Here is a 22,233-nt window from a genome sequence, read left to right on the forward strand (position 1 = left end):
CAATACCTTCATTGACAACTTCTCAATTATTTGATGTTCTTGAATAACATGTGTCTATTTCATCCTATTTTATATTTTCACTGAAATAATATTCAAGACTTAAAAGCATTTCCAGAAGGAGTATATCTAGGCTTCTTTATTCTGGGGTTATCAGATCTCTCTAAATATCTCACAAGGCAGTGAGGCAACCCATTAAAATGTGTCTAAAATGGCCTGGGAAAATTGCTCCCATGAGCCGGAGGAGTTAAAACTTCAGAGAAATTAAATAAAAGATATGGCATAATGAACATCCATTTTGTTAAGTAACAATCCTGGCTTAGAGCTACCCTTAAAACAAGTCTACTGCTTACTTATCATTCAACCAAACGCACTTCTACCTAAAGGACCACTCTGTAAAACATGATCCTGAAAGTAAAGACAGCTTCAATTATCAATTATACCCTAAGTATCAACAAATATCCTGATTTAACCTCCAACTAAAAGGACAAATAAGGTATAAGAAAAATCTTAAAAGTCTGATAGTAGACCTCAAAAGAGAAGAAAGATTGCAATGAGTATCAAAGTCAAACTTCATCTGGTTCAAAATTTCGGCTGAGGGCCACGCATGCTGCTCAAAATGTTATGATGAGTAACCTTTAGCTCAATCTAGTTACTCAGTGAATCCCAATGAGTCCGGTAGAGCTCTTACCACTTTAGTTTTATTTTTAATAATGGACTATAAAACCAACAGGCAAAACATATCTCAAATTTCTACAATTAATTAATTCATTAAATTCTAAGGAAAGAAATAATTGGCTTTTCATACCAACTTAATAATATGGAAAATTCGAGTTCTAAAATATAGTTTTCTATAAATGTTTATTTCCCTCAGAATCTTGGCAAGATTAGAAAATGTCTTCATCATTTATTTGTAATGTACTAATGCTTTATGAAAAGTTTACGAAGCTGGGTATGCTCTACTATCTGGGGCTGAAACAAATATAAAATTGACTCGACTTCTGCTTCTGGGTACTGTAGTAAGGCTAAGGGAGGAAAGTGTTCCTACAGAGATAACTAGGAAAAGCCAGGTAATTTACAAAGTATTTTTTAAATCATCAGAGAAGCACTTCCAGGATGACTGATCAAAGACCTCCAAAAATCTACTCCTTCATAAAAACATTGAAAACAGTGGCAAAAACTATAAAAACTTTTTCAAACCTCTGGAAATTAAAGACTTGCCACAATCCAAAGTGTTTAAGAAAAATGAATGGATCTCAGAAAAAAACAGCAAATTCTGTGGCATTTTAACTTGCCCTAATATAATCCCCCTCACCCCATTTTCACAGTAGCCTTGAAAACCAACACTTCACAACTACGGCAGGTATGAAAAACAGCCATGCAATAGTCACTGGATGGGGACATAATGGGTTTGGAGCTCTCCAAAAGCCCCATGCCCAGAGAACTATCACTTAGACCAGTCTTGAAGCTCACTGAAAAGCTCCCTTTCAGGGTTTGTCTTTATTTGACCTAAATTAGAGCTTGTTCTGTGTGAACAACCCCATCTCCAGGGCATCTGATGGGGGAAAATAGTGGCAACTGTTTAACTTTGCAGCTGCCTGAGACCATATTACCAGTCAGGGCTAACAATAGGTTGGCCAAAAAGCTTAAAAGGAAAAACTGGGTATAAGATGCCCCCTAGGAGACTTTGAAAAACACAGACATATTCCTGGGAATCTAAACAGTTCACATGCATGTGCTCGGATGTATATATGCATGCCCAGGAAAGACATGAGAACACCCTAATCTTTCATCTCTGGCTGACCTTGAGGCTCTGCACAAAGTCAACTTACAAGCTGCCTCTTGGAGCACTGACGTTATGTCCCAACACACACAGAAAACCCCTTGGCCAAGGCTGGGAGATACACTGGTTCCAGGTATTTAAGGAAATTTCTACCCAATCATTAACCACATTAAGCTAAACAAGCAGACTTCAGTGACCACTCTTTTTTTTTTTTTTTTGAGACGGAGTCTCGCTCTACCGCCCAGGCTGGAGTGCAGTGGCCGGATCTCAGCTCACTGCAAGCTCCGCCTCCCGGGTTTACGCCATTCTCCTGCCTCAGCCTCCCGAGCAGTTGGGACTACAGGCGCCTGCCACCGCGCCCGGCTAGTTTTTGGTATTTTTTTAGTAGAGACGGGGTTTCACCATGTTAGCCAGGATGGTCTCGATCTCCTGACCTCGTGATCCGCCCGTCTCGGCCTCCCAAAGTGCTGGGACTACAGGCTTGAGCCACCGCGCCCGGCCTTCAGTGACCACTCTTAACAAAGAAATACAGACTTTACAGAATTAGTCCAGGAAAAGTCACTAAACGGCACCAGCAACAACAACAAACCCTAGGGAGAAGGGAATCTGATTTCCAGAGTTGCCATATTATATGATTTTTAAATGTCCAGTTTTCAACAACAACAAAAAAATGAGACATGTGAAGAAACAATATGGTCCATACAAAGGGAAAAAAATCAGTTAACAGAAATTGTCCCTGAGGAAGTCCAGACATTGGACTTACTAGACAAATACTTTATTTTGGGACACGGTCTCAATCTGTTGCCCATGCTGGAGTGCAATGGCATGATCTCAGCTCACTGCAACCTCTGCCTCCCAGGTTCAAATGATTCTCGTGCCTCAGCCTCCCAAGCAGCTGGGATTATAGGCACATGCCACCACACCTGGCTAATTTTTTTATCTTTAGTAGAGAGAGGGTTTCGCCATGTTAGCCAGACTGGTCTTAAGCTCCTGGCCTCAAGAGATCGTCCCGCCTTGGCCTCCCAAAGTGCTGGGATTACAGACGTGAGCCACTGCACCCGACCTAGACAAATACTTTAAATCAGCTATTATAAATATATTCAAGGAACTAAAAAATGAAAACCATGTCTAAAGAACTAAAAAAAGGCCAGTGTATTAGTCCGTTCTCATGCTGCTAATAAAGACATACCCGAGACTGGGTAATTTATAAAGAAAAAGAGGTTTAATAGACTCACAGTTCCACATGGCTGGTGAGGACTCACAATCATGGCAGAAGGCAAAGGAGGGGCAAAGGCACGTCTTACATGGCAGCAGGCAGAAGTGCAGAGCAAAGCAGGGAAAGCCCCTTCTAAAACCATCAGATCTCATGAGAACTCACTCACTATTACAAGAACAGCATGAGGGTAACTGCCCCCATGATTCAATTACCTCCTGCTGGGTCCCTCCCATGACATGGGGGGATTATGGGAACTATAATTCAAGATGAGATTTGGGTAGGGACACAGTCAAACCATGCCACCTCATCTCTACTAAAAATACAAAAATTAGCCAAGTGTGGGGCACACACCTGTAGTCCCAGCACTCACTCTGGAGGCTGAGGTGGGAGGATTGCTTGAAACTGGGAGGCAGAGGTTGCAGTGAGCCAAAATCACGCCACTGCACTCCAGCCTGGGTGACAGAGCAGGACTCCGTCGCAAAAAAAAAAAAAAAAAAAAGAGAGAGAGAGAAAAAAAGTAGGAAGTTAAAAGACAACCCCAAAGAATGGGATAAAATATATGCAAAGCATATACCTGATATAGTACTTGTATCTAGAATATACAAAGAACTCTTATGACTCAACAATAAAAAATGAAACCAATTAAAAGTGGACAAAGGATTCGAACAGACATTTCTCTGAAGATATACAAATGGCCAAAAAGCACAAGAAAAGATGCTCATCATCAACTATTGGAAAAATGCAAATCACACCGTAATGAGATACCATTTCACACCTGCTAGAATGGGTATAATAAAAAAGATGGACAATAACAAGTGTTTACAAGGAGAACTGAAACCTCATTCACTGCTGATGGAAATGTAAAATGGTATAGCCTCTTTGGAAAAGTCTGTCAGGTCCTCATCAAGTTAAACAGAGTTAACCATATGACCCAACAATTCCACACCTAGGTTTGTACCCGAGAGAACATGTATCCACACAAAAACTTATACACAAATGTTCATTGCAGCAGCATTCCTAATAGCCAAAAAGTGGAAACAATCCAGAAGTGCATCAATTGATAAATGGATAAACAAAATACAATATAGCCATACAATAGAATATTATTCAGCCATAAAAAGGAATGAAGCACTGATACATGCTACCACATGGGTGAACCTTGAAAACACAGGGTGGGCACGGTGGCTCACACCTGTAATCCCAGCATTTTGGGAGGCCAAGATGGGTGGATCACTTGAGGTCAGGAATTCGAGACCAGCCTGGATGATGTAGTGAAACCCGTCTCTACTAAAAATACAAAAATTAGCCGGGCGTGGTGGTGGGCACCTGTAGTCCCAGCTACTCAGGAGGCTGAGGCAGGAAAATCACTTGAACCCCTGAACCCAGGAGGCAGAGGTTGCGGCGAGCCGAGATCACACCACTGCATTCCAGCCTAGGCAACAGAACGAGACTCCGTCTCAAAACAAAACAAACAAAAAAACACACTATGCTAAGTGAAAGAAGCCACACACAAAGACTGCATATTATATGATTCTATTAACATGAAATGTCTAGAATAGGAAAATCCATAAAGACAGAAAGTCAATAAATAGTTTCCAGTGGTGAGGGAGAAAAGACATTGAGGGATGATAGTTAACAGGTATGGGATTTCTTTTGGGGGTGATGAAGATAGTGGTGATGACTGCACAACTCTGTGAATACACTAAAAAATATTGAATTGTGTACTTTTAAAAGGGTGAAATTATGGTATGTGAATTATATCTCAATAAAGTTATTATAAGAAAAGCATCCTCAAGGTATAGCAGTCATAGGAACTAATAAAATCAAATTCCAGAGGGGGAAGAACCATTCTAGTCTAAACTGAAGATCTCGTCATATTTTTTCCCTGTAGGAATTTGCTGACTCTTGGCACTACACTGAAAATAGAACCTGACACAGGCAGAGGGCTATAACTAGGCAAAAATAAATCAAAAAAGATTCAGCAGCTTCACACAGCTGGAGTGACAAATCAGAAACTCAAACTCATAGCTAGTTTTCCCCCATGGGACATCTGCCAAGTTCTGGAGCTATACAGGAAGCTGGGGAGTTAGGCTAAAAACTCTTAAAAGGCACGCTGAAATCTCTCGCAGTCTCACGATGCTTAAGAAATAAAGACCCACCAGGGTGAAGAGGTCTAGCTCAAACACACAAGCCACCTAAACACAAGTGTGAAGTTGTGATAATACATGAGGAAGAAGGCTGAAGAGCTGAGCAGCAAACCCCTGAAGGAGGGAAGTACAATTCCCCATAGTCTTTCAAGGTTAAGGAGCTAGGGAATTCCCAGGTTCTCAATCAAAATCCTGGGAAAGTAACACCTGAAGAATAGCGAGGAATCAGGAGATAGACTGAGTCTTATTAAAACTGCTATTCAGCCCCAACCCAGTTCAATCACTGAATGGAATGAGCCCTCCTTCTTTCTGCTTAAAAAAGAGGACACTTTTTAAGGTAGAAATCTGGAGCTTCTGCAGATCTTTTATATACAATGTCCCACATACCAAAAAATAGTGGTAAACATGCAAAGAAGTCAGACCATATAACCAACGATTGAGAGAAAAACTACTGGTGTCAGTAGACAAAGACTATAATGCAATTTTGATGAATATATTCAAGAAAACAGGAAAAATGGACAGAAAAGATCAAATAAAAAATTTCACCTGAGAATTATAATCTATTTTAAAAAGCAAAGAGCTGATAGGAAAGTAAATTGAGGCAACCACTTTGAAAAACTGTTTGGTAGTATCTACTAAAGCTTAATCTACACATTTCCTGTGACCTAGCAATTCCCTCCAAGATAGATACAGGAACAGAAAGACGTGTATAGAATGTTCATGATAACACTACTTATAAGAGTACAAAACACAACACTACTTATAAGGGCACAAAACAGAAAGCACTCAAATGGATACATACCATGGTAGCATATTTATACAACAGAATATTATACAACAATGAGAATGAATGATCTAACTATATGCAACAATACAGATGAATCTTACAAACATAATGATGGGCAAAAAAAGCTAGGCACAAGAGTAAATGGTGTATAATTTCATTTCTATAAAGTTCAAAAACAGGCAAAAGTAACACATGGTACTAGAAGTCAGGGCAGTAGGTATCCATGTGCGAAGTGAGGGGCAGTAGCGGATGAAAGGGGGTTTGACACATTAGCAGTGCTTCTAGGGTACTAGTAATAGCTATTTTTCCAACCAGGGACTGGTTATACAGGCATGAAAATTAATCAAGCTACATTCCATGTACAATTTTCTCTATGTATACTATACTTCAGTAAAATGTCTAAAATTACTGCTAAAATGTGCAAACACAAGATTGGTCAGAATCAAAGTCTCCTAAGAAGAGCACTCTATCTTAAACTATTTTTAAGTCCCTTATTTTAAAAAATGTAAGAGAAATGGGATACTAGACATGAAATCTTAGTAATAATCAACCTCATAACATTTACATGTAACTTCTTTAACTACAAGCTGACTTAAGAAAAACCTAAGAGTTCCAACTCAAAGCCACTTTCAAATGGCTAAATTAAGCTTTCTGTGAGAGAAAATTAATAACCCTTAAAATAATGTAAAATATGTGGATTATTCAGTGTATTTTTTCAAATAGTTACCTATTATTATTGGATTAATCTGAAAATTCAAACATTCTGTGTTCAATTTAAAGAAGAATTACATTTTCTTTAAAATCTTTCAAAGAATGGGGTTTTGTAAATTACTGGCATTCTTAATGCTTTGTATAAGAAATCAGGAAATTGGCCCTGGCAGGTGGCTCAGGCCGGTAATCCCAGTACTCTGGGAGGCCAAGGTGGAAGCATCACTTGAGGCCAGGAGTTTGAGACCAGCCTGGTCAACAAGGTGAAACTCCACCTCTACTAAAAATACAAAAATTAGCCAGGCATGGTGACAGGCACCTGCAATCCCAGCTATTTGGGAGGCTGAGGCAAGAGAACTGCTTGAACCCAGGAGGCGGAGGTTGCAGCGATCCGAGATGGTGTCATTTGCACTCTAACCTGGGCAACAGAGTGAGAAATCAGGAAATTGTACTCTCAGCATCTCCAACTCATATTTTTCCCCAAATTACTCTTAGAAACAGAAAACCTATCAATACACAGACACCCCTCTTCCCACACAGGTGGCCCTTCCCTTTCTAGCCATCTTCCAAATTTCCTACCATTTTTGATGACCTCCTACCTCTCCCGAAGAAGGAAAAAAAAAAAAGGATAATATCACATGAAAACATGAAACTTCACTCTTCCTCTTCCCCCTAGTTCTGACAGCTAGCTTTTATTGCTCCTACTTCATGCCAGGCATAATGCAGGTTAAGAATTTACAAATACTTTCTTTCAATTTCACAACTAAAGAGGTATCCACTTTGCAGATAAGGAAACTGAGAACTAGAGAGGCTCAGTACTTTGTCTATGGGCACATAGCTAGTTAACAGCAGGAACTGAATTAAAATGTAGGCCGGTCAGACTTTACACTCTTCCAGCATAGAGATTACAAGGCCAGGATTGGAACTCAGGTCTGACAAACTCCAACACCTGTGCTCTCCATGCCACTGCTTCTCCATGAATACTTTTGCAAGCATGTCACAGTATCATACCTTTATTTCAAAGGGACTCACTGGACAGCTACACCAGAGGGGAGACACTGGAAAGAGGATTCCAGTTAGGAGCCTGCTTTACTAAACCAGTGAAGGGGTTAGTACCGTCTGAAGCAGGGTAGTAACAAGGAAATGGAAAAAAAGGGGATGGATATGAGAGGTGTCACTGAAGTAGAGGAGACAAGCTTTATGAAGAAGGGTGTGGGTAACCAGGAGGACCAGAAAAAAAAAAAGTAGTAGCTAGAGACATGGTACCCACACTTCACACTTGAGTGGCACGTGAATTAGAATCCCTGGACTTAAAAAGATAGTCTGATGGTACTCTGTATTTCCAGAATCAGCAGCACCTGGCCAGAAAATCATGCAGCAGTAACACCTGAGAACCTCAGCTACTCTTGAAAGACCCACATACAATCCTGCCATGATCGGTAGAACATAGTTAGCTTTCATAAGTCACATGAAAAAGAGACAAACCACTCCCAAAAAACAAAGAGCACTTGCATAAAAGCTGGAAGAGCTTTCTTGCTTTACGGATCAGAAGCAAGAAACATGCTTTTGGTTCTACAGGGCTATCTTATACCTACCCTCTTATTCAGGCATCAGTTTGGGGTTCTTATGGAAGAGAAGCAACCATGGTTCAAATGTCAAATCCAAGCATATCACAGGCTGGGTGTGGAGGCTCACGCCTGTAAATCCTAGCACTTTGGGAGGTCAAGGCGGGAGGATCACTTAAGGTCAGGCGTTCAAGACCAGCCTGGCCAACATGGCAAAACTCTGTCTCTACTAAAAACACAAAAATTAGCTGGGCATGGTGGTGGGTGCCTGTTATCCCAGCTACTCAGGAGGCTAAGACAGGAGGATCGCTTGAATCCGGGAGGCGGAGGTTGCGGTGAGCTGAGATTGCGCCACTACACTTCAGCCTGGGGAGACAGAGCGAGACTCTGTCTCAAAAAACAACAACAAAACCGTATCATCATTTGTCAAACCTTGATGACTGCAACAAAATCTTTATAGCCAATGGGCTCAACATGCTTTGCTAACTTCTTAGGATTATAAAGGTCAGTAACTTTAAAGCCATACTTCAGTCTAACAGAGAATGTTTAACTCTGTGAGGTAGTCACAATGAAGCCAAACGTAAGTAATCCATGGGCTTTGATTCTCAAGTTCATTATGAATACAAGAAATTGCTTTCCTACTTTGAATGAACAAAAACAACTACATGTTATACATTTCTCATTAGCTCACTGTGGCTAAAATGTTTACTTTGAGGAGAACACAAGGAAAAACAATTATACAAGATTCTCAAGTTAAACAGAAGTATAAGAGTTTACATTTTCTCTCACCTGACTGATTTTTATCATGCTCTGCAGAGCTGTGAGTATGACCCCTGGAAGAACTAAAAGGCTGGCTACTCAAAAGGTTATCACACTGCAGACTGTGGCAGAAGTTCTCAAGAAAGCGAAGAGCAAATGATGCACTGTTCACTGGAGGGAGCTGGATGGAATGAGTTTCCCCATCAAAGGAGGCTATTGGGGAAAAAAAGGATGTCAAGAGTAATCTCAGAGAGATGAGAAATACAACAGTAATTTTAAAAAAAAATCATCACTTTAGGAAAGGTATTATAAGTCTAATTTGTGGTTTTTGTAATTCATAAAGAATAATCTTAAATTATAAAAGCTCCTCTCATTCAAACACAATAGCCTGTATTGGTAAAAACATCCTCATTTGAAAATATTCTTAAGTCAACAACAACAGAAACTCACTGATCTATGTAACACTTCCTTCTATTCCAAATATTCCATGGGTATGAATGTTGTGGTGTCTGATCACAGCTACCAACTGCATCTTCTTGCTTAATGACTTCTTGAGTCGCATTTTTATTTAGAGCTTCTTATAGATAAAACATATTATCAACCAAGGTACTTTGCCTATAGTGAGCTTAACACAGCATGTAAAATGAAGAATCTGTGACTTTTGTCCCAATTTACATTATTCTGACATCATTTGTCCATTTTAAAAGTAAACTTTTCAAACCAGGGCTTAAAGTCTATAAACATATAACTCCTTATATGTATAATATAATAGTATAATTAAATATTCTATTATACTAATATAATAAATATTACAGGCTAAGTGCAGTGGGTCACACTCGTAATCCCAGCATTCTGGGAGGCCAAGGTAGGCAGATCACATGAGGCCAGGAGTTCAAGACCAGCCCGGGCAACATGGCAAAACCCTGTCTCTACTAAAAATACAAAAGTTAGCCAGGCATGGTGACACATGCCTATAATCCCAGCTACTCAGGAGGTTAAGGTGGGAGAATCGCTTGCACCTGGGAGGTGGAGGCTGCAGTGAGCCGAGATCACACCACTGTACTTCAGCCTGGGTGACAGAGTGAGACCCTGTTCTAAAAAAAGAAGGAGGAGGAAGAAAGAAGAAGAGGAAGGGGAGGGGGCGGGGGAAGAGAGGGGGGAGGAGGGAAGGGAGGGGAGGAGGGAAGGGAGGGGAGGAGGGAAGGGAGGGGAGAAGAAGGGAGGGGAGGGGAGGGGAGGGGAGGGGAGGGGAGGGCCTGAATTAGACAAGCATACCAGTTATCACTTCTCCTCCACGATTATCTGGCTTCAGGTATCCAAAAACAGTTTTAGTTTCAAGGGCACAATCCACACAAGCCTGCACAATCCGGCGAAGCACCACATTCACGGGGCCTGGGCCAAAGTGGTCAGGCAGCTGCTGGATTCTCTTGGGATCCAGGTGAGGGCCAAAGTTTCCATGTTTGTTTACATAGACACAGACTTGAGGAAAAATACGTATGCAGACATAACAATGAGACTGATTAAAAGAAATTTTGTGAAAACACTACATAATCAATTACTATATCCCACTAGCCACTTCACTCACAGAAAACCTAAATATAGTTAATATCAATGATCATTTCTGTTACCTAAAAATATGTAGGTAAATATATTTTTACATTCATGCAACTATACATTCATACTGAACCCACAAAGAAACCATCAAAATGTTTACTCAATTTTTTAGAATCTTGTCCAAACTGATGATATAAAACCTACAGACATTTTAGGAACATCACAAAAACAATTCTTCATACATTCCCACATTATATAAAATGGCACAAAGACAGATGAATATTTTCATCTTTTAATTGTATACACAGTACAAGAAATTCCTTTCAAAATGGGTCATCTTGCTATGCTCTTTTTTGAACTGAATTTCTTTTAAATCACCAATACTACACCTCAATTATATTTTCTAAAGTAACCAAATAATTTAAGATATACATAACAGTTAAGTTCTATTGATATATATTAATATTTTATTAATTTTAAGAAAATAAAAATGTTCCTTCTATATATACCAAGATTCACGGAAGAAAATTTTAAAATAAACTCTTTCCTTAGTATAATAAAAGCATATGATATAGAAGCAATTCATTTATAATCACATAAATGCCAACTTCCAATAATTTTCTTTACTGAGAATCAACAAACGCAAATCAATATACACTATAAAAACATGAGGGAGGCTGGGCGCAGTTGTTCATGCCTGTAATCCCAGCACTTTGGGAGGCCGAGGTGGGTGGATCAACTCAGGTCAGGAGTTAGAGACCAGCCTGGCCAACATAGCAAAACCCCATCTCCACTTAAAATACAAAAATTATCTGGGTGTGGTGGCACATGCCTGTGGTCCCAGCTACTTGGGAGGCTGAGGCAGAAGAATCGCTTGAACCCGGGAGGCAGAGGTTGCAGTGAGCCAAGATCGCGCCACTGCACTCCACTCTGGGTGATGAAGTGAGACTGTCTCAAAAAACAAAAAACAAAAAAAAACAAAACATGAGGGCACATTACTACCAAAAATAAAATAAATTGTTCCCCTAAGAAGCACGTTATTTTTAATCCATTAATTAATATTGCAAAACTTTCACACACACATAGTCTATATTTAGTATAAGAAAACTGATCAATCTCACTTTTGCTCTGTTGAAATACACAATTCAACTTTGTGGCAACAGCCAGAGGAAGGACTATGTTATCCTTCAGAAATGAAATAGCAATTAAAAATTCAACCCACGGTGCTGATGGCATGGACAAATTCTACTGAATAAAGTGAAGCTAAACTAGGATTTCAATATTTTATCTCCTTTGTGTTATATCCATTCAGCTAGTCTTTCCTGCTAATTAAAAATCAGAAATAATAAACTGAAAAAAATGAGATATGTTATAATCATTTTTAAAGTGACTTCTATTTTTAAAAAACTAAATTTACTTTTAATCAGGAAAGAACAATTAAAAGGAAAAAAAAAGTCCAGGGAATAGGACAGTGTAAGGGAGATAATTTTTAAAAGGCATTAAGAAAAGGTTTGAGGTAGCTTTGAAAATACATACAATACAAAAAGACAAATTTTGAAATGAGATAAAGGGAAACCAAGAATAGATTTGACAATAATGTAAATTTCATAAATCTTACTTAAATGGATAAAATACTTTAAGAGTATCTGAATTTTCAAGTGACTCATGTATTTAAAGACTTTTTCCTTAATGTAAAATGGAACAATCAGAATTTCAAAATACTTTAATATGAAAAATGCTAAGATAAATGTATAATAATATTATCATCTTTTTCCCCTACTATTTTATCTCCAGGACTTCGAAGACACTGAAAATAATACAGGATAAAAGATTAGTAATTCTATACTATTTTTAAAATATGAATTTACCTGTAGACATCACTATTTTACATGGCCCAGAAGCGGCATCTTTATATAACATGCCTCGGTCTCTGGTCAGCGATTTTAGAGAAGCTGCAGATGTAGAACATATCACAGGCAAAGGTTTTTCCTGTTAAAAAGAAAGGGAAAAAAATACAAGTATAAAATACTCATTAATATATTCTTAGATAAGAAAGTCAGAAAATTATAAATATCATTGGTTTACAAAATTATTAGTTATCAGAAGTCCTCAGGTTGGAAACTCCTGTGTGTGTCATGAACTCCAGAACTTTCCAAACTGAGCTTCTCAGAGGTCCATGAACTGTCCAGGTAGGGGAGGAAGAGACCAGATGGCTGGGATTCCCTGTCCTACCCCTGCTCCAACTAATCACACCTTAGCCAAATTAGTTTATTCTGTAAAACTTACTTTATTTTTTGAGGTTCCCTGTAAGACAAGTTTTTTCACATTGCTAAAGAAAAGTCTGTAAATCTCTAACCCAGAGCAATACATCCAATAGAAAAAAAATCTCAGCAAGGCAGAGGACAGTTTATTTTCAGAAAGAAGTTGCTCATCTAGTCTTCGCTGTGTCTAACCCACATTTCTCCATATTACATACAATAATTCTGACAAAATCACAACAGATGGCTTGCTAAAGTCTATACAAAATTATGCCTATCGCCTATAAGAACCAATGTCTCCTGAGCATTGTTAAAGTTCACTAGTATTTTGTTTATTTTACATCAACTCTTGGGGTTTTCCAGGAGCGACCTTCAAACATGACTCTCCAATATAAGAGAAGGGACACCTGTGCATAGAAAAGGTAATAACAGAGGACATTTAAAAGGCAGGAGCAAAGGAGTAAAAAACAGAACATTCAATGTTGCTGGAATTTATTTGCTTAAATTAATGACTGTCGTTTGGGTTGACAGTAATCTAGTAAATCACATTATTGTTTATTTAACATTGATACAATTTTTTTTATCAATGTTAAAGAAACAAAAAATGTGACTTTTTTTTTTTTTTTTTTTTTTTTTGTCTTACTATGTTGCCCTGGCTGGATTTGAGCTCCTGGGCTCAACAGATCCTCCTACCTCTGCCTCCCAAAGTGCCGGGATTACATGGCATGCACCACTGCCTGGACACAATCATGTTATTTTTCAGTACTGAATTATAATTACTGGGTTGACCATATCATTCTTTCACTATTTTAAAAATCTGAAATCTGAATCCTTTGTTTTGAGACATACCAAGATAGCATGTTTGCACTAACACTGCAAATTGAATAAAGGTACATTTATTTAGAAAATGTGCTCCTGCACTCCTCCCTTAAGGGGAGGAAGAAAATGACAACTTGTATCCAAATATAACATAGACCCCATAAATATATACAAGTATTACATATTCATAATAGAAAGTAAAAAATTTTTTAAATAATTTTTACAAGAGTATAGTAACTGTCCCTTCTCCATCCCCATCATCAAATAAACAATGTTTTCAAACAGAGCTCTCCAAAATTATCAAATTAGCTTGGAACTGGAAACTAAAGGAATCAAAGGAAACTATTTGGTGTTATCTTATATTTTCACCATTATACCAACTAATCACAAAGACATTTCAGAAGCTGGAATATACACATATATGTTAATTTTTTTAATGCATTTAAAATATTATTTCACTTTAAATTTCACTATTAACTTTTATTTTTCATTTAAAATTATCTGCTACCATTTATATTAGAACAATCTGCTTGATTTTTTTCAGTGTTCACGACTATATTTTTGAAATATTTAGCTTTGACTTTTGATTTTTATTTTGTAAATTTTGAGTGTTTTTAAAGAATATCAGTATCAATATATTTTAAAATGTTATTTTTTTTTCCCTACAGCAAACATAAGTTGAAACAAAATGGAAATGTTACAGCTACTAATATCAGATGGCTGAACTCAGGAATGTGTAAGATAATACTGCTGGCATTTAATTCAGTCAGCCCCAAGAGATCTGAAAAGATTCTATGTCTTTATATTTAGAGTGCATCTCTTGTAGACAGGATATATTTGGGTCTTTAAAAAAAAAAAATCCAAGTTGATAATCTCTGTCTTTTTAACCAAAAAGGATAATCCACTAACTTTTCATGCAATTACTAGTATGTTTGGATCTGGGTCTACTTTTTTTTTTTTTTTTTTTTGAGATGGAGTCTCACTCTGTCACCCAGGCTACAGTGCAGTGGCAAAATCTCAGCTCACTGCAACCTCCGCCTCCTGGGTTCAAGCGATTCTCGTGCCTCAGCTTCCTGAGTAGCTGGGATTACAGGCACCTGTGAGCATGCCTAATTTTTGTATATTTAGTAGAAATGGGGTTTTGCCATGTTGGCCAGGCTGGTCTCGAACTCCTGACCTCAGGTGATCCACCAGCCTCAGCCTCCCAAAGTGCTGGGATTACAGGTGTGAGCCACCATGCCTGGCTGGATCTACTATTTTACTGCCTGTTTTTGATTTGTCTCCTCTGTGTTTGGTTCTGTTTCTCCTTTTCCTTTCCTTTTTTTTCTCCCTTTGAGACAAGGTTTCACTCCTGTCACCCAAGCTGGAGTGCAATAGCACCATCTCAGCTCACTGCAACCTCCACCTCCTAGCAAGTTTTCTGCAATTCTTCTGCTGCCTCAGTTTCCCATGTAGCTGGGGCTACATGCGTGCGCCACTGCACCCAGCTAATTTTTGTATTTTGTGTAGAGATGGGGTTTTGCCATGTTGCCCAGGCTGGTCTCAAACTCCTGGGTTCAAGCACTCTTTCTGCCTTGGCCACCCAAAGTGCTGGGATTACAGGCATGAGCCACTGTACCCAACCCCTCTTTTCCTTTTGTTAATAGTTTATATTCCTTAGAATATTTTATATTGAATATATTTGAATATTCAAATATTCCTTAGAATTACATTTTAATTTTCTATTGGCTTTTTAGCTATACGTCTTCGCATTTTTTTTTTTTAACAATACGTCCTGGGGATTAGAATGTACATCCTTAACTTTCCACAAGCCATATAAAGTTAATATTGTACCACTTCACATAAAATGGTGAAATCTTGCAATGATACAGGATCCATATCCCCCACGTCAGGCCTTTATACTACAATTGTTTCATGTCTGTTTAATATAAACTCTGCAATACTGTATTGTAATTAGTTACAAATAGTCATATTATTATAAGTCATTTGCATTTACCCAAAGATTTACCATCTTCAAAGCAATTCCTTTCTCTTTGAGAAACCAGGTTTCCATCTGGTCCCATTTTCCTTTAGCCTGATGATTTTCCTTTTAGCATTTCCTGCAGTGCTGGTTTGACAGTGATTTATCTTAGTATGCTTTTATCTGAAAATGAAACTGTCTTCACCTTCATTCTTTTTTTTAAGAAATATATCTTTTGTTTCATAGAAAAGAGTAATAAGGAAAAGATTTCCTTCACAATAGCAACAACAATCATAAAATATGCAGAAATAAATAAGAATAAATGAGAGTATAAATTATATGAAGAAAACTATTGAACTCTACTTAGGAGTCTTTTCTACTTTATTAAGGTATAATTGACAAACAAAAATTATATATATTCTAAGTTCACCTTCATTCTGGAAGAGTATTTTTGATACATATAGAATTTCTGGTGGACAGGTTTTTTTTGGGGTTTTTTTTTTTTCTTTTCAGTCCTTTAAAGCTGTTCTACTCTCTTCTGGCCTCCATGGCTTTTGATGAGAAATGTCAGCTGTTAATCAAATTTTTGTTTCTCTGCATGTACTTTTTCATTTTTACATTGTTGCCTTTAAGATTTGCTCTGTCTCTGGTTTTCAACAGTTCATCTCTAATATGCCTCAGCTTAGATGTCTTTGTGCTTATTCTGTTTGCTCTTGGTTGAGTAATTTGTGTCTACATATTTCTATCTTTCATGACATTTGGAAAATTTTGAGACATTATTTCTTCAAATATTTTTTCTGCTCCAGTTTCTCTTTCTTTTCCTTTTGGGACTCCAATTACATTGTATTGGACCTTTGATATTATCTAAAAGGTCTCTGGGTCTCTGTTCATTTTCTTTCTCAATCTTAGTCTGAGTTTTTCACCCTGGATAATTTCTATTCTTCTATCTTCCAGTTCATTTACTCTTTCTTCTGTCATCTCTAGTCAATTCTGGTTAATTCTGTCCAGTGAATCTTTTACTTCAGATACTGTATTTTTCAGTTCCTGAGTTTCAATTTGGCTCCTTTTTATCCTTTGCTTCTCCACTAAGATGGTCTTTTTAATCAGTACAATTGTGTGCGTATGTGTGTGTGTGTATGTGTGCGCGCGCGTGCGTGTGTAATTTCATCGAGGACCAGTTGAATAGCCACTTTAAAACTTTTGTTTGCTAGTTCTAATATCTGGGTTATACTTGGGTCTGTCTCCGTTGATTTTCTTTTCTCTTGAAAATATTATTCATTTTACTATGTATTTGGGTAATTTTGAGTTACATTCCAGATGTTACAAAAATTTGTGCAGATTCTAAATTCTGTATTTCTCTGATGATTGTTATTTCTTTTGTTTAGCTAGTAATTACCTTGGCTAGACTTGAACTTTAAATTCTGATCTTGGGCCTAATTTCATCCAGCCTCAGTTCAGATCTTTTGCTTTAGCTACACTGGCCTGTGTGTATTAGACAAACATGCTCAGATCAGGGGTCGGTCAGAGACGTTGGTAGACAGAATTTGCAGATGCCCTCTCTGGTCCTTTCCCTTCCAAAATCCATTTCCTTTAACAGCCACAGTTTTCCTGACTTTTCTGTTTTCTGGTTTCCCTAGGACAGATAAATTGTCATTTTTCTACTAATACTCCTGTTGCCTCACATGCTACACAAAGTGTACTTGCTTAAAACCACAACAATGGAAACTCACTTTGTATAACACCCCTTCTCCCAGTCAGTACTTCCCCTGCCACCAGAATCTGTCTGCTTCCATTCACTCTTCAGTGTCTTCAGGTTGTTGCTTTTTCTATTATTTCTAGGTTTTAGAGTTGACTCCAGCATTATTGAATTCATCACATTGATTCTTCTCTCCCTGCCCCAGTTTATTGAAGTATAATATATGTACAGTAAGATTCACTTCATAATGATTTTTAAAGTATACTGAGTTTCAAATTAACTAGTCTGAACATAAATACACTCATGTATTAATAGTACTTTCATTGTGGTTTTGAAGAAGTAGAACACTATAAAAAGTTTTAAGTTTACCCAAGCAAAGAAATCTATTGATAGTTATGTGAGGCTTTCAAAAGCCTACATACTCTTAGTACATTCCTAAAGACCCTCATCATACTCTTAGTAAATTCCTAAATTGCATGTTATAAATAATAAGGCACTACAAAAACCTATAATACAAATTAGGAGGAGATACAACTAACCTTTTTTCCTGAGTTTGGACCTTTTTTCCTTGGTGAAATATTTTTAACAGAACTGCTCCTTTTGGGGACTGCAGTAGGTCCAGGTGGTTTAATTCGACCTGATCTCCTGACCTGCTGTGTTGGTAATATTAGAGTAGTTTTCTGTGGAGACTGCATTGAATGCTGGCTCGCTTCGGAAGGAGAAGACTCTGTTTTTGCTATATTCTTTACAATAGGAACTGAGGAAAAAATATAAAAAATATTAAAGTAAATGACACAAGGTATTTTCTCCTTATGACTCAAAATAAGTTTTACTTGACCTTTAAAACCATTTCCAAAGGTCACTCACTGAAAACCACTTAAAACTAAAAGTACTATCTGAAATGAAGTTTTAGGTATCCTAAGATTTCATATTATCAGAAAATAGTTTAATTCTCCAGAAAAAATAAAGAGACTTTTATTAGAGGAATCAGTAACTTCAACTTAGCGTGGTAAAAATTTCTAGCAACTTACCTATTGGGAACTTCCCATATTTTTATGGGAAGCACAAAAAGGAGTCTCTCCTTCAGAATACACTATCCAATTATGTCACATATAGGAATCACCTCTCACATCAACATAGAAAAACAAAGCAAAGCAATTGCCTAGGGCTCCCACTTCATGTTTCAGAGGGCAGGGGCTCCCTTGCTCTTGACTTTTTTCAGATTTAATGAAGTATAATTGGTAAATAAAAATTATATATTTAAGGTTAATATACATTATGTCCCTATATGTATGTCTACTAATAAAGTTTTATATACTAAAATAGAGACTCTACATTAATGTTGTCATGGAAAGACCACAATCAGACCCAAGTGATTTGTAGCTACTAGTTTCCCTGTAGCCCAATTCAGTTTTAATATTCAAATAAAGGTTACCTGCCAGGTTAATTCTGTCCATGTTCACATTTAAGTAAAAAGAGATATGTCTAGTATTAATTCCTTGATAATTTCATTATTACAAATAAATGAATTTTACATAGTAAAAAGCACTAATGCTTAAAAAAGATATTTACAGGAAGAACAATGTAAGTGAAACATTTATACATCTATACAAAAATCAACTACTGTTATTTTGAGGGCTTCATTTTACAAGTCCAAACCAATCCGCTGCTTTGTTCCTCCCATACTCAAAGACGATGTACATGTAAATCTGACCCGCAATAGATAATACTACATCTTTTCTATGACCTTTTTATCTATCTTCTATCACTTACCAAACCAAGAGGAAGGAACAGCCTATCCTGAGCTGCCAGGGCAAAAAGAGGACCACTTCACTGCCAACATCACTTTCCCCCTCATTTACAAGTAGTTCACCTACTTACACTAGCCTCTTTTTTACCACATTGCCATCATCTACTTCATACTCCAGGCTCACTTCCACTTTTCTGAAAAAGTCCAGTAACCTAACACGCATTATTTCTTCATACATAGTCTCCCTGTCATCATCTTAAGGAATTTGACCATCATACTCTTGGATGCTTCATCATCCTGACCTTATCACTGGAGAGTTCAGCTCTTTCCTGAAATGGCTGGAGTTGGCAATTTCTGAAACTCTTCTATCTCTAAGACAACCAACCATGTCCCCTTTCTCCAATTTCAACTTCCTTACCTGTTATCTTTGCTGATACCCACTTCACATTCTCATTATGACATCTGATCAGGCTTTATATTCTCGTTATGATATCTATTCACAAGCCCATATTCCATTTTCATCCAATCCATTAGCTTTCTTCTGGCTTTGCTTTACTCCCTACTCAACCCGCACCCAACTGTCCACCTCCACCAAAAACCCCTAACTAGTATCCCTTCTTTTATCACCCTTTGGTCTTTGATCATGTCCAGAACGTCAGTCCCCATCTCTGAGTCACACTATCATCTGCTTTCTCTGGTCCTGAGCTATAGAACAAGGGTCAGCTATCTTTTTACAGGAAGGGTCAGATACTAAATATCTCATGCTTTGAAGGTCACATAAGGTCTCTGTCGTACATCCTTGTTTCTTTTTTCTTTTCTTTTTTTTTTTTTTTTTTTTTTTTGAGACAGAGTCTTGCTCTGTCACCCAGGCTAGAGTGCCGTGGCAGGATCTCAGCTCACTCAAGCTCCACCTCCCAGGTTCACGCCATTCTCCTGCCTCAGCCTCCCGAGTAGCTGGGACTACAGGCGCCTGCTACCATGCCCAGCTAATTTTTTGTATTTTGTAGAAGAGACAGGGTTTCACCATGTTAGCCAGGATGGTCTCAATCTCCTGACCTCGTGATCCGCCCGCCTTGGCCTCCCAGAGTGCTGGGATTACAGGCGTGAGCCAACACGCCTGGCCCTTTTTTGTTTCTTTGTTTGCTTATTTTTCTACAATCAATTAAGAATATAAAAAAAAAATTCTTAGCTTATAAGCTACATGAGCTGGATGTGGCCCTCAGGCTACTGTTTGCCAACTCCTGCTTTAGAACATTAAGATGCTACTAGTGTCTATAAAATCCATGCTAACCTCAACTGAGGAGTCACTGCTACAACTCACTGATTTCCAAGTATATTTCCATGGTAGAAGGCTTTTCCCTATTTAAGTTCCCATCTCCCTCTTTCTCTATTCCATTCAGAAAATGACCCAATCTTCTACTTTATGAGAAGATTAAAGGCTATCTTTTGGGGGGTAAACTTAAAAATCCCATTTCTCTGGCTGGGCGCAGTGGCTCACGCGTGTAATCCCAGCACTTTGTGAGGCTGAGGCAGGTGGATCACCTGAGGTCAGGAATTCGAGACCAGTCTGAACAACATGTTGAAACCCCATTTCTACTAAATAGAAAAAATTAGCCAGGCATGGTGGCGCATGTACTTGGGAGGCTGAGGCAGGAGAATCACTTGAAACCAGGAGGCAGAGGTTGCAGTGAGTCGAGAATGCGCCACTGCACTCCAGCCTGGACAAGAGTGAAACTCCATCTCAAAAATATATAAATATAAATAAAACCCCATTTCTCCATCTTAAAATACTTTTATTTTCAACCATTCTCTTGTTTTTCTCTTACAATGAATGAGAAGTTTTCTCTCTAGTTTTCGAAGTCCAATCTTTTATTTATATCTTAACAACATCTTCCTTTGGTTCCTACGGGACATTTTGGTTTTAATTATCTCTTCTCTCCTCAAGGTATTTGATCACTCAATCCCCAATTCCTTGCTGTCTCTTACAACTTTCACATATCCTTTATTTTGAAGTTACCTCCCTGTTTCTGATACACTTTCAAGCCCTTGAGTGAATTCCCTCTTTCCACTCACTACTATGAATAAAACATCAAGAAGAATTGCCTATACTTAACATTTCAATTTCCTTATTATTCCATTTCCTTAGCCCCTGTAATAAACTTTTCTTCCCCCAAACATATTTTAAAGAAATTATTTTCCAAGGTCATTAAGTGACCTCTTTTTAGTTACTGATATGGTTAGGCTTTGTGTCCCCACCCAAATCTCATCTTGAATTGTAATCCTCATAATCCCCACATGGCAAGGGAGAGACCAGGTGGAGGAAATTGAATCATGGAGGCAGTTTCCCCCATGCTGTTCTCGTGATAGTAAGAGAGTTCTCATGAGATCTGATAGTTTTATAAGGGGCTCTTCCCACTTCGCTCGGCACCTCTCTCCTTCCTGCCGCTTTGTGAAGAAGGTGCATTGCTTCCTCTTTGCCTTCCACCATGAATGTAAGTTTCCGGAGGCCTCTCCAGCCATGCTGAACTGTGAGTCAATTAAACCTCCTTTATAAATTATCCAGTTTTGGGCAGTTCCTTATAGCAGTATGAAAACAGACTAACAAAATTACTAAACCCAAATAAAACGTTCACTCTCTTGACCAATCTACTGATCTCTGCAGTTCTAGTTCCCAACTCCAAATATATAGAATGAAGAAGAGGAATAATTGAGCTCCAGATCTGGGTTCAAATTCCTGTGCCAGGTTGGTTTAAGACAGAACCTAGGAGTATAGGAGGTCCACAAAAAATACTGAATGAACAAATGAAAAATATTTTCAGCCTGCAAGTCAATACTATACCCCCAAAACTAGTATATTCTATATAAAATAAGCAGTTAAATTGTAGCAAATAAAACGGTAACTTTACAGAACATAGCAACTATAATGAAATCAATATTTGATCTAACTATTTTGGCATTTGAAAACTGAAGCTATAGTTTCAAATAGTCCCCTAAAATATATATATTTGTTCCATATTATAATAAAAACTATTTGATGTATGGCATATATATGTGTATGAGCAAAGTTTTTAAAAAGTACTATATCTATATATATATATATATTCTTTTTTTTCTTTTGGAGACAGAGTCTCACTGTGTCACCCAGGCTGGAGTGCAGTGGCGCGATCTTGGCTCACTGCAACCTCCACCTCCCCGGTTCAACCAGTTCTCCTGCTTTAGCCTCCCAAGTAGCTG

At 38.0% G+C, this 22,233-nt stretch overlaps 1 protein-coding gene across 3 annotated transcripts in view; it reads right to left on the reverse strand.

Moving 5' to 3' along the window:
• SCML2 (Scm polycomb group protein like 2) overlaps window positions 1-22,233 on the reverse strand; it is a 117,444-nt gene that overhangs the window by 9,076 nt on the left and 86,135 nt on the right. For all 3 annotated transcript variants that reach the window (XM_077987449.1, XM_015126944.3, NM_001261359.1), the window contains 4 exon segments: window positions 17,789-18,006; window positions 12,385-12,505; window positions 10,238-10,441; window positions 8,993-9,175 (listed from right to left, as the gene is read on the reverse strand). In XM_077987449.1, the coding sequence (XP_077843575.1) occupies window positions 8,993-9,175; window positions 10,238-10,441; window positions 12,385-12,505; window positions 17,789-18,006 (726 nt within the window).

This window comes from Macaca mulatta, chromosome X (assembly GCF_049350105.2).
Source record: "Macaca mulatta isolate MMU2019108-1 chromosome X, T2T-MMU8v2.0, whole genome shotgun sequence".
NCBI lineage: Eukaryota > Metazoa > Chordata > Mammalia > Primates > Cercopithecidae > Macaca > Macaca mulatta.